We start from the raw sequence: 12,422 nt of genomic DNA on the forward strand, positions 1-12,422 counted from the left end.
GTTGGAGGCAGGCACACCATTATGCCATTGTCCAAAACGAACACAGTAAAACACAAATCACGATTATAACATACTTCCATGTAAGGGCTTGTTGAAGGTATATCTCCCAAGATTCTTGCAGAGTTTGCATTTGAACTTGTAGCGCATGGCGACCTTTAACTGCAGTGCTTTGCAAGATCTTCTCGCCGCGACCTGGTGGGAAAATCTTGTTAAATAACAAGTCTTCATATTAACCAGTATCAGGCATAAAATTAGGGTAAGCAAGTCAATTTGTTTATGACATTTTATTTAGTACTATGAGATTTTTGGCCAGAGTTGGCCTTTTACCCCGAACACACCCATATTGCTACAACTCATTTGTGGACACTGGGCTGTAGCAATGTCTGTAAAGTGTGTTGCTCAAGAAAACATACATCTAGCAGTATGGAAATGGGTATACTAAGTTTTGACATGATGTACCTTGTTTTTAGCATGCTTCTTATAATATACAATATGATACGTTTATTAAACCGTGTAAAAAAAATACAAAAACTAACCCATCATGATGTTGATCTTTATCTCTCCATCTTGTCTTGTTCCAAGAAGAGCTTCCATCTTCCCCCTCCTTTGTTCCAACATCACTTTACCTCCAGCGAGGTTGGAGTAAGATTCAACTCGATGATGGAAATCTTGAAGCCATTCTTGGCACTCCACTACTGCCACCTGGTGGGTTTGATGGTCGTGGAGAAATTGCTCGCTTCGCTTAAGTGAATCCTGACAATTAAAGTTTGTTTATGTAAAAAAGTTGTCACAAGGGGTCTGGTATAAACTCCTTGGCCCTGATCTGGTGCTTATATTTTTGTGTAAAGAAATACAGTAAGGATCTGTTGCTATGAAAAAAAAACAGACAAAAAAAAAGTCCAATCAGTTATATAATAAAATATATATATTCCACCTAAATAGAATGCCAGAGCCAGATTTACAAAATTTATTACAGTAAAACTTGTCATAAATAAAAACCTTTAATTTCAATCGATCTAGACCATAGCTTATAATCATGTCCAATGAATGCAGGAATGTAATTCATTTATCCTAGCAAGGTGGGACAACGACAGTCAGTATAGAAATGCTTCATACAATCTTTAATTTTACAACCATCACCTGAACTTGTTTGGTAATTGCATGGTATCTGGTCAACAGTTGGTTCAGTCGGCTCAGTTCTAATGAGCTTCCAAGCTTTTGTGCTTTCCGTTTCATGCGGTCGTATTTGTATTGATGATCAGCTATCTCTTCAGCCATTGCCTAATTAAACATATGAATGTAATTTATATACATTTGCATGGCGGGGCAACAAAAGCCGTTAATTATAACACGGTGTTTTGTTACATACATCTCGTGCCTGCTTATGAGTTACCTTGTATGAAACTTTGTGGGTGATTGTTTTTTGGGGAATTTTGACAAAATTCCCCTGCTCTTTAAAGAGTTTGGGGCAATAAAACTAATACATTTTTATTAAAAGAGTTTTAAAAAATGGATTGAATAAAAACTTTAAAAAACTTTAGATACAGACACCAAATAAAAAATCTTTAAAAATATTTACCTGAAATGCATTTAGTTGCGATTTCTTTAGTCCAATGGTTGCCTTTAATCCAGATTCAGCTTTGAACTTCTCTTCAACATTTGAAAGCCATTCTGTTGTTTCTTCAACATTTGCATCAAAATCTTTAAGTTGTTCGACAAAACTTCGTAAACCTTGCTCACGATCCTATGATACAAGAAAGGGCATTTAGTATTTTAGACACCAACAGAAATATACACAGGCCCAGATAGTATAGAAATCAGTATATACATTCTGTTGCTTTCAAGCAGTTAAAGCTCATGGTCTTAATGATCTAAGAAAAAAGTTGTTTTAGACAACAATAGAAATATACAGATTCCTAAATAGTACCGACATCAGTATAGTATGGACATTATATATAGAATAGAAAGAATAGACATTATAAATGTATTGCTTTCAGGTACCTATAAGTCTGATGGAGGTCACCAATAGAAATTTACAGATGTATTAACATAAATGCTGTTTTTTCGAGACATATTATAAGTGTGAAAGAGATCTTCTGGCAAACCTTGACTTGTGACCTAAAAGGACGTTCCTACCTGCATCAGAGTTATTAAGTTCTTCCATGAATCTTTACATTGCTTCAATTGTTGCCTAACAATAGAAGAACTTTCTTGAGAAAGAACAGGAAGAAGTGATTCGCTTGAATTGACAACGGTGTTTAGTTTGATGTGGCCATCTTCTACACCAGACAATAAAGCCTGGAATAAAGTTTTAAATTATTAGATGAGCATGTTCATTTTTGTATGGTGCATATATGGATTCATTATATTTAAAAGGCAACCAGTGTTATATCTGAAGAATCACCTTTGACAAAATTAATGGAATAATATGTTTAAACACAAATACTTTAACAGCAATTATTTCAAAACCAAATGGTCTTAAAAATTTTATTTTTACAAATTGTATAATTGTAAACAACATTAACTGCCTCTCTTTTATCCTATACTTGTCTTGTGTTTTTATTTTATCATTGTAAAAACATTGTCCTACAGTTTTTGATTGAACTATTTACCTGCAAATGTTGCAGCCTCTCTTGCGCCACCTCGCGGTCGCCAGATATCTCCCCATATTTATGAACGGCCTCTTTTTTATTCTTAATCCACTTCTCGAATTCACGAACTGAATTTTGAAACTTATCGTTGAGTTCTTTCTCACAGTTTGCTTGGAACTTGTTCACAGTTAACTTTGCGTGGTCATATCTGGGTAAATAGTTTAGATTAATAATGATGTTGTTTTTCTTAAATAAATGCTATGCAATGTATATCAGCATTCGGGACGCAGCCGGGAAAAATTAAGATGAGGTGGGGTGGTGGTAAAAAGTTTTTTACTTTATTTATTTTATTTTATGGGGGTTGTGAACCCAAAAACCCTCTGGTTGCGCCACTGTCAGGTTTCCATTGAAGCAATGTTGTAGGATCTTGCCCATGTAAAAATTAGTGGAATAAAATATTATGTAAAGGTTCCTATTTTACACTTAATTTGTTTGTCGTACAGTGCATTTAATGTTTTGTTTAAAAAATAATTTTTATTTTTCAATTTACTGCACAAAATGTTTTTATTCATATCACCTTTGCAAAGCAGCAGTGACTTGTTTTGACAAGAAATCTACCTCATCCCCATGGTAACTACGACACAATGTATTCAAGCGAGCTTTCAACGTTTCAACTGATTCTTGCATTTCCGACATGGACTGACCAACCTCCTGTAAATGAATATATACTTTGTGAAAGATAATACTAAACAAACCATAAATAAAGATTGATGGCCTGTTTAACTGACCAAGAATCACTTAGGGAGCATGTAAAAATGAGCCACACCAATCTGTTACTGTGAAGAAGCAGGCAGACCCACAAATGGGGTGTAAACTGACCTGGCATTTTGTTAAAGTGGTTGCTGCAATTTCACCACCGGGGGAGCTCTCACTGGCTTCAGCGAACTGTTCAATTCCAAGTTCATCCAAGCGGGTCTGAAATCGGTCAAGCTCGTCGCTAAGTGCCTTCTTCTCGACACCAAAACTTTCTTCGTACTGAGTGAGTTGTGAGAGACGGGATTCAAGGGAGATTTCAGTTTCAATTAAGGATCTGTCCCATGAACGCCACTCTTCTTTTAAACTAAAAAAGAAGTCATATAAAACACAACTTAAACATTACTTTGGTTAATTTTTAGTATAATACTAACTGGACTTTAAAGGAAGTCTACACTTGAAATTGAAAAAAAATAAATAAATAAATAAATAAAAAGCCATATAACACAGTGAAAAAAATAAGAGCAGACTGCATTTGACTAATCATGAGTGAAACTACCTTTCAAGTTCTGAATGAATAACAGCACGTCCAGATTCAGCGGTTTGTGAAGCGACATGCCCACCGATTTCAACTACAGTATCCAACTTTTGTCGACCATAAGAACGAGTGGCTTTCAAACTCTGCAAGTCAACAGTTAGGTGAAAAAATATTTGTGGGTAATATCTCAAAAAAGACAAGTTTTGAGTAGTAAAATGGCTACTACATATAATGGTGTTCTAATATTATATGCTGTACAATCAGTTGCTTGAATAAAAGTTTTCTAATATATATTATAAAATAAATATTAAAATTAGGTCTAAAAATATCTAAATACCTTGATTTTTTGCAGCTTTTTCTGTACAGCTTCTTTATCTGTTCCACCAACATCATTCCATCTGTCCAATTCTTCATTAGCTGAGTTTACCCAATCAGTAAAGTCATGTGAAGCATCATAATACGCTACATGATCATTCACACAATGTGTGAGCTGCGTTACTCTCTCTGACGCCCTCTCATGGACATTCTCATATCGGTTTTCTAGTTCCTAAAAACACAGAACTTAATATTAAGTCTAAAAACTATTTTTCTTCTGTAAATGTTACTTGAAGTGGGATTTTTATTTGACATAACCAGCTCCATTCATATAAAATTCAACTGTGTCCATAGACTTATACAAAAATAGATAAAAAAACTTACAAGATTTCAAACAAAAAAATAAGTATTTAAAATATTACCAAAACAACAACTGTTACCTTAAAATCACTTTGTTTGTTAAGGAGCGTTGCTTTGCTTCTTATAGCTTCAAGCGCTTCTTCGTGAGACAAGACATCTTGTTCTATTAACCTGTAAAACTTGGCTGTTACTTCCTATTATTCTAAACCTTAATTTCCAAGTACCATGCTCATATACAAATGCGGCTGAAATTACTAAAACACCGTAAGTAACAAAACATAAAAAATACCAATTTTATAGAGGGTCATAACTTAGGCACATATGTATGTAAAGCCTGACCTCAACAAGGCCCTCACGCATATAAAATACACTAGAGAGAGACAAAGGCATATAAAACATGGTTTTTGACTCAGTTGTAATATGTATGATGTGAGATGAAAATCCTGTCCTACATATAAGCCGTCATATTTGTATTGAAACATTATAGGTGTAGCGACCACGCTTATTTTCTTCCAATTAAATGTAAATATGTTTTAACTGTAACTGTGTTTTAACAACTGTTGTTTTGTCGCTATATCCTGTGTTTTCGTTTAAAATATTTATAAATCTTCGCTACCGTAATCAGAGACAAATAATAGTTTTTATTAATCTTATTATTACTTGTATTTTTCCAGTTGTGTTTCTTTGTCTTTAAGATCAACACCAAGTATTTGTCTTCCTGAGAACAAAGCATTATTCTCATCCAGCCATAGGTCCAATTCACTTCGGGAGTGAACGTAATGCTGCCAATCTGACAGTTGCTGTTCCAACTTCATCTTACACTCCCTCAAACTGGTGTTCAGATTTTCATAGCTGTCCTTCAACTGGCGTAATACACTGAAAAATATTTTAATTATTATTTTTTCTTGCCCATTTCTACATTTGGCCAGGTATGAAAACTGAATAAAAAGTATTTCTTTTTATATAGAGACATTCAAATGTGATCTGAAGGTACCACCAATGTGTCAACATTTTTATCAATACACAAATTTCTATTTTTCATTGGTATGCCCCTTAACAAACCTACTAACAAAACTATGGGTAGGAGCAACTCAACATTCCATGCACTATGATAAATTAGACCACGAAATAATGACCATATTTTGTCTCTTTAACCATGTAATAAAGGTCAGGAGTAGTAAACAACATCATAAGAAAGGAAAACAGGAGTAAACTTCAGTCACTATAACACAATTATAGCAAAAGCAGAAGTACAAACCCTTTTTTTAATAAGATATCACAGTTAAAAAGAAGTTTTGTTAAATTGTTAGGGAAAAATGTTAGTGAATGATTCCGCGGTAGAACTAACATTTTTCCGAACAATTTTAACAAAACTGCGTTTCTTAATAACATGTACATAGGCCTAATCCAGTTTAGTGTAGAAACCTTATATTAATATGCAGACACTACAATGAGCAACACACCTGTGTATTTGATCAGCACCTTCCATTGTTGTATGCTCAGCTGCTCGTTCACCTTTCCCAACAGTAATATTTAGTTTGATCTCTCCTTCCTGTTTGCTGCTGATTATTTGGCCAACAATTGACAATCTAAATATAAAGGGAATAATAAACTTTGTGTTTTAAAAATAACAGTCAAGTTTATTTAAGCAAAGTGATTCTTTATGTTTAAATATAGTACTGTGGGGTAATATGATTTATAAAACAAAGTTTAGAAACCCATTCAATCAATAAATATGATTTATAAAAAATACTTTGAGGGGTTAGGTCTTGAAGTAAGAACATAATACAACATAATTTCCTTCATACATTTCAGTTTAAAAATGGTTTAGGCTCTGAATAGTGTTTTGCTAAAACCTTAAAGATGGTTAAAATCTTTAAACCGAAACAAAAATCGAAAAAAATAAAGACTACCGTATCATATATATAGGAAAGTAAGTGTTTATAGGCACACTCTCTAGAAACATCGCTAGAACTGAGTTTACCTTGCTTCAAGTTCATTACTGTCCAATGCATCCACACTGGTTTCACAACAGTCATGTAACTTCTTGAATGCCGATTGAACCCAAGATTGTGCGGATAACAAAGCCTCATCATACTGACGTTGGTAATTTACATTCTCTTCACTTTGACGAAGCCGTTCCTGTAACAACAAATAAATTGCAAAACAGATTAATTATAAATAAAGATTACAAGTGTTTATACTTAACATACATTTTAACCAATGTACATTGTCCGTACAGCTTGCCTTTTTAATGTGTTTTAGTTTTAATCACACAATTTATGTAAAGTTATGTAAAAATCATACAACCTATATATAAACAAAACCCTGCACAACTTATATAAAATCAGATAACTAAAAAATAACACCAAAATGTAGCACCTTCACTTTCTTGCATAGCCCATGGTACATTGTGATTAGTTGATGAGCTTTACGTGCGGCACCACTTTGGGATTGGTCTCCCTCAACCAAGTCAACAGCTTGTTGCATCAAAGTTTCAACTTGTTTTGATTTGTTGCTTAATTCTTTGTTCAACACCTTCAATAATACATTTTAACAGTTTCTATTCTGTTTTGTATTCTACTTAGTTGCAGCCCTGCAGTGTGACACCTAGAGATTTTGGTAGGAGCAGGCGACAAGGGCTTTAATTGTAATAAGATTATCTCTTTACAGCTTGCTCAATTTAGTGGCTACTATTAAATGTCGAATATACTTAAGGTGGCTGTACACAGTATCCAGCGTGTGAATTCGCATACGATTCGAGCAACATATATATGAAATTCGGACAAAAGTAGAACATGGTCTAGAATGGCTAATCGTACGGAATTCGAATACTGTGTACATTACATTACTTTCCCATTGTGTCCGAATTCCGCAGCGGGAGCGAAATCCGAACAAAACGGACGAATTCCAGATACTGTGTACAGCCAGCTTTACAGAAAGGCTTGCATAAACTTCTATTTGTTCTTTATTTATAGCTTTTAAAATGGTAGTAAACTTATAATTGCACACTCTTCATGCAACCTGTCAGCAACCACAAGCTTTTCCCACCTGTAGGTCTTCAACTTGCTTTACTTTTGCCTCCAATCCTTCAACCATCTCCATTTCTTCAAGGGACCTTTGTATTGCTTTGAGAGAACGAGATATTTCCTTTCTGTTGTCTTCCAGTGACCTCAAGACAGCGAGAGAATCTTCCAAATTGCTGCGTTGATCCTGGTAAAAGCGTTATAATTCTGTATTGATGTTGTAGTGATAAAGTCTTGTCAGATGGCAGACGAAACGTCGGAAATACACTATTTTTTTATACCAGATTAGCCACTAAAAAGTTAGCAGAAGTAAGAGAGTAATTGTTGAAAAACTGTTACATAGATAAATAAACAAACATCATGGCAGACCATGCTCTGCACACACCTGTAATTGTTCAAGGAAATGACTCCAGTCGTCTTTCATCCCTTGAATTTGTTGTTGAATTGAATCTGCACTTGCTTGTGGGAGTTGTGCAGAAGAACAAACATCAGCAGCTGATGATGCGTTATCCACACGTGCTTGACCATCGTCAATCTTCCCAGAAAAGTTGTTCAGTTTCTGAAACAATATACATTGTTTACATAAACCTTGAATGTAACTAACTTTTTTTTAATTAGAGTAACAGAATATATTGCCGGGGAGGCAGTGATAAAAAATCATTATAGAAACTCACCTCTAACTTTTCCTCCAAAGCTGGAACATTTCCTGAAGTATCTGAGCAAGAACCCAGTAATTCCTTTGCAGATCGGAACCAGGTGTAAAAATCCTTCACTGCGTTGTTGAAATCCACATCTATGGTCCCTTCTATATTTGCCATCACTGTGTATAGATGAGTATGGTTAGATAAGTTTAATGTAAAACTTAAGCAATTTTTAGCAGATCATCTGGTATGAAATCATGTGGTGTATTCTGATGTTTCATCTGCCATACAGCAAGACTTTATCAGAAAATGAGATGCTACAGCCCATTTAGAGACCACTGGGTTGTAGCAGTGTCTGCTAAATGTCTTGCTCAAGAACAGATGCCCCTATCCGTATTGGTATCAGTGTCGAGGCCCGAACCCAGCATCCTTCAGTTAGATGCAAGCACTACCGAGACACAGATCAAGACAATGGTGGACTTCCTACCTTTTGCTGCTGTTTTAAACGTTTCTTCATAGTTAGTTGACAATGCACCAACTTTTTCCTGCACTGCATCCAACTCTGGTGTTTGATATTTTCTGCACAAACCATTTAAATGTTCCTTAGTTGACTCAATGTTATCTCGTTGTGAGAGAAGTTCAGCATAAACCTCCTAAAATTTACATTAGTTTTTGATTACATTAGTTAATCTTTTAGCATGGAATGTAATGCATTTCCTGACAAAGTCTTGCCTAATGCCAGTCAAAAGGTCAGAAACACACTTTGTTTTGTTATATCAGATAAGCTAATATTGGAATATTTACAAAAATTATGCCCGGTTTATAAAAGATAATGCCTGGTAGCAAAAGTCACAGAATATTACAATAATTGCATAAAATTATTAACTTAAGCATTTAATGCAGCAGTATATAGAGTAAACTATCCATAAATGTAATGAACTTACAATAAATACAGGCCAAATGCTTTTTAATTGAATCAGCGTTTAAGTTACATTGATCAGCGCTAACATTCATAGTAAACAAAAAGTTTTATCTTTTTTATATATTACTTAGAATGGGTTAAACATGTTGTTTAACTTAAGAAGTATCATACCCTGCACTTGATTAAATGGTCCGGCTTTGGGTTTCTTTGCATTGAGGCAAGTGCTTGTTCTTTAAGTTTCAACCAATCCTGAAGTTCTTGGACGTAATTGACCAAAACTTTCTTCTGGGTTGTAAAGTCTTCCAACTTAACTTGTGCCTAAAATGACAAAGGATACACGTAATGAATCCTGTGAAACTAAACTGGTGCTAATAGAGTTTGACGATCCTTGTGTAAAAAAAACACAATCAGGATTTGGTGCTACAAAATATGTTACAGACAAAAAATAGATGTATTTTATCTAAATGGTATCATCAGTCTCTTTCAAAGAAGATATGTTTTATTTTACAATTAGTTAGACCTAATCTTTATCAGTTACATTTTATAAGGATCTGGTGTGTAACTGATAAAATAAAGTCCAACCAATTGTATAATAAAAGATATGTATTCTGTTTAAATTAGAGATTAAAGATGCCATTTCGGGGAAATATATGTTTTTTTTTACAATTTATTAGACTTGATTTTTCTGTTCCATTTTTGTAGCACCATATACTTAAAGTGACAAATGTGAAACACATTCCCATATATAACAGATCTGGTTCATGGCTACTAACCTGCTTATAGATATTGGTTGCTCTATCTAGCTTGGTTTTCATTGAATCATTAACTTGAGTCAATTCATCCATTTCTCCAACTGAGCTCCTACGTCGACTAACATGCATTTCTGTCATTTTTCTCTGGAGTTCTTCATAAACCATTTGTTGTCTGAAATAAGTAAGTAGCTTTGTGTCAAAAAGTTGGCAAGGAACAATGCATTCAAAATACATAACAATGCATTCAAAATACATAACAATGCATTCAAAATACATAACAATGCATTTAAAATACATAACAATGCATAAGTGGATCACTTTCTTTTCCTACGTACAAAAATCAGTCTGGGTGTTGTGGTAATGAGCCAAATCTGGTCTCAAAATACTTCACCAAAATAGAATATAATGTTCATATACAATGTTGAGCCTAGTCTTGTCTGAATCCTAGGTCCTAAAACCTTACCCATATAGTATATAATATCTACAGAAAACTTACTTTGCGATTTCATCATGTACTTCTTTCAGCTTCCCCTGTAACCCTGCACTATTATCAAGGCTTGATACAGAAGCATTGAGATCATTAATGGATGAATTCATCCAATCTTCCATCCCTTCCTCTGCCTCAGCAAGCTCCTTCCATAAATTCAACTGTTTCTTTAACGACTCCAAGACCTAAATGAATGTAACTTATTTATCCTAGGATGGGTGGAAAACGACAATCATAATAACACCGGTGTTCTGTTTTAAACACCTCCTGCTTACAAGTTACCACATGTATAATTTTTTTATCTTTGCATCGCGGGGAAACGACAGTCGTTATAACACGGGTGTTCTGTTTCATACACCCAGTTTACTAGTTATCACATAAGTAACTTGCTTTATTCTTGTATAGCCAAATACTACAAACATTGTAACACAAGTGTTCTGTTTCATACATCTCGTGCTTGTTTAGTTACCACATATGTAACTTTATTGGTAATTGTTTTGCCTATAATTGACCTCATCCACTTTATCTCCAACGTCCAAGTAACGATCAACCAAACTATCAATCTCTTGGTGAATTGACGCAGCTTCAGATATAAGTTGCTTCTTTGCTTCCATGGCAACCATCTTTCCTTTGCGTGTCAGTTCATCCATGAAAGGCTGTTTCTCCTCAAGTTCTTTCTTTAAAATCTACAAGCAAAACACAGATTTTACATGTAATCACACACATATAATCAACTTTTTATTTACACTTTTGAGACTCTTGTTATAAGCCAGGTTTTAACAAGGATTGCTTTAAATAAACTTTAACACATGATAAAGTTCCACTGATTGCTTTGCAAAACTTCTATAAACAAAAGGTAATACATTCTATAATTTCTCTTTAAAGAATTTTCGACCTACTAACTTAAACCAATACCTGAACTCATGTTGGTATTATACATACCTCATATTTAGGTTGGGAAATTACAAATGTATATAAATTTCAAATCATACAACTGTATTGGTTAGGAAATCATAGTGGTATAGGTTTGGGAAATTATAGAAATATACAAGTTTTTGGGAACCATACAAGTAGCATAAGTTGGAATGATACACACCTCGTGCTTGGCAAGATGTCGTTTCACTTCTTCAGCGTTAAAATGTCGAGGGGCTTCCGTTGATGATGTCATCGATTCAGCGTTCGACAATGTTCGCTCGACCGTGGCACGAACAGTTTCATAATTCCTCAGCAGCTTGGCCAGTGTTGTTAGTTGCTCCTTTCTTTCATTGATTATATTCTTGGCATCTTCCCAAGTCATTTCCACCAACTTTAGGTGTTCTAAACAAAGTGTTAAGTGAAAATAAATGAATGTAACTTATTTATCCTTGTGTGGTGGCAGTCACTATAACATGGGTAATCTGCTTTACACACCTTAAGCCCGCTAACAGGTTACCTTACATGTAACTTTGTAGGTGATTCAATTTAGGCAACCTATCAGGGACCACTAGGTTAGAGCAATGGCGGAAAACCAAAGACACACACTCCCACAATGGTGGCAGAGATAAAAGACAAAAAGATTTCAAATTTCTTCTTTAGAATATTAAGTCAAACTATATACCTTTACTTTAATTTGGATCAGAGGCAACACTTTTCTAGACTTGTTTTATTTGTTACATATTTCTAGTATCCAACCCTGACTATATACCTTTGACAACCGTTTCTTGAGATGGGTCGGTTTCAGCAAGTTGTTGACCTTTGCTTTGTAGTCCTGTCAACTCATATTGCTTCAAATCCAAATCAGCCTGCCAATTCAATTTAAATTTGTAACTTTACATATGAAGGGTTATACTTAGATAAGATAAGAAATGAGATTATTGCCGTTTTTAACAGATATATATCTTAAAGAACACAATTTCTGGGAAATGCTTTCTGCCAGTTATGTATTCCTTAATATTTGATCCTTTACAAACCGGCTTCTTAAGTTTAAAATGTTTTTTTTTCATAAGTTTACCTGTAGTTTATCAAATGTTTTGACAAACTCTTGTATTTGTGGCTGAG

General features: G+C 34.4%; 1 protein-coding gene across 1 annotated transcript in view; it reads right to left on the reverse strand.

Annotated features, from left to right (window-relative positions):
• The window catches only part of LOC100181629 (nesprin-1), a 108,649-nt gene that overhangs the window by 19,682 nt on the left and 76,545 nt on the right, over positions 1–12,422 (reverse strand). Inside the window, exons 46-70 of the mRNA XM_026833916.1 lie at positions 12,070–12,166; positions 11,482–11,702; positions 10,898–11,071; positions 10,395–10,570; positions 9,920–10,070; positions 9,318–9,464; positions 8,712–8,877; positions 8,258–8,403; positions 7,969–8,142; positions 7,609–7,770; positions 6,940–7,095; positions 6,542–6,699; positions 6,021–6,146; positions 5,218–5,433; positions 4,638–4,728; positions 4,220–4,429; positions 3,904–4,025; positions 3,471–3,711; positions 3,169–3,302; positions 2,613–2,799; positions 2,137–2,298; positions 1,580–1,744; positions 1,141–1,281; positions 537–753; positions 75–192 (exon numbers count right to left, since the gene is read on the reverse strand). Of these exons, the coding sequence (XP_026689717.1) occupies positions 75–192; positions 537–753; positions 1,141–1,281; positions 1,580–1,744; positions 2,137–2,298; positions 2,613–2,799; positions 3,169–3,302; positions 3,471–3,711; positions 3,904–4,025; positions 4,220–4,429; positions 4,638–4,728; positions 5,218–5,433; positions 6,021–6,146; positions 6,542–6,699; positions 6,940–7,095; positions 7,609–7,770; positions 7,969–8,142; positions 8,258–8,403; positions 8,712–8,877; positions 9,318–9,464; positions 9,920–10,070; positions 10,395–10,570; positions 10,898–11,071; positions 11,482–11,702; positions 12,070–12,166 (4,058 nt within the window). The remainder of the gene's footprint in view (positions 1–74; positions 193–536; positions 754–1,140; positions 1,282–1,579; positions 1,745–2,136; positions 2,299–2,612; positions 2,800–3,168; positions 3,303–3,470; positions 3,712–3,903; positions 4,026–4,219; positions 4,430–4,637; positions 4,729–5,217; positions 5,434–6,020; positions 6,147–6,541; positions 6,700–6,939; positions 7,096–7,608; positions 7,771–7,968; positions 8,143–8,257; positions 8,404–8,711; positions 8,878–9,317; positions 9,465–9,919; positions 10,071–10,394; positions 10,571–10,897; positions 11,072–11,481; positions 11,703–12,069; positions 12,167–12,422) is intronic.

The sequence above is a fragment of the Ciona intestinalis genome, chromosome 3 (assembly GCF_000224145.3).
Source record: "Ciona intestinalis chromosome 3, KH, whole genome shotgun sequence".
Lineage (NCBI taxonomy): Eukaryota > Metazoa > Chordata > Ascidiacea > Phlebobranchia > Cionidae > Ciona > Ciona intestinalis.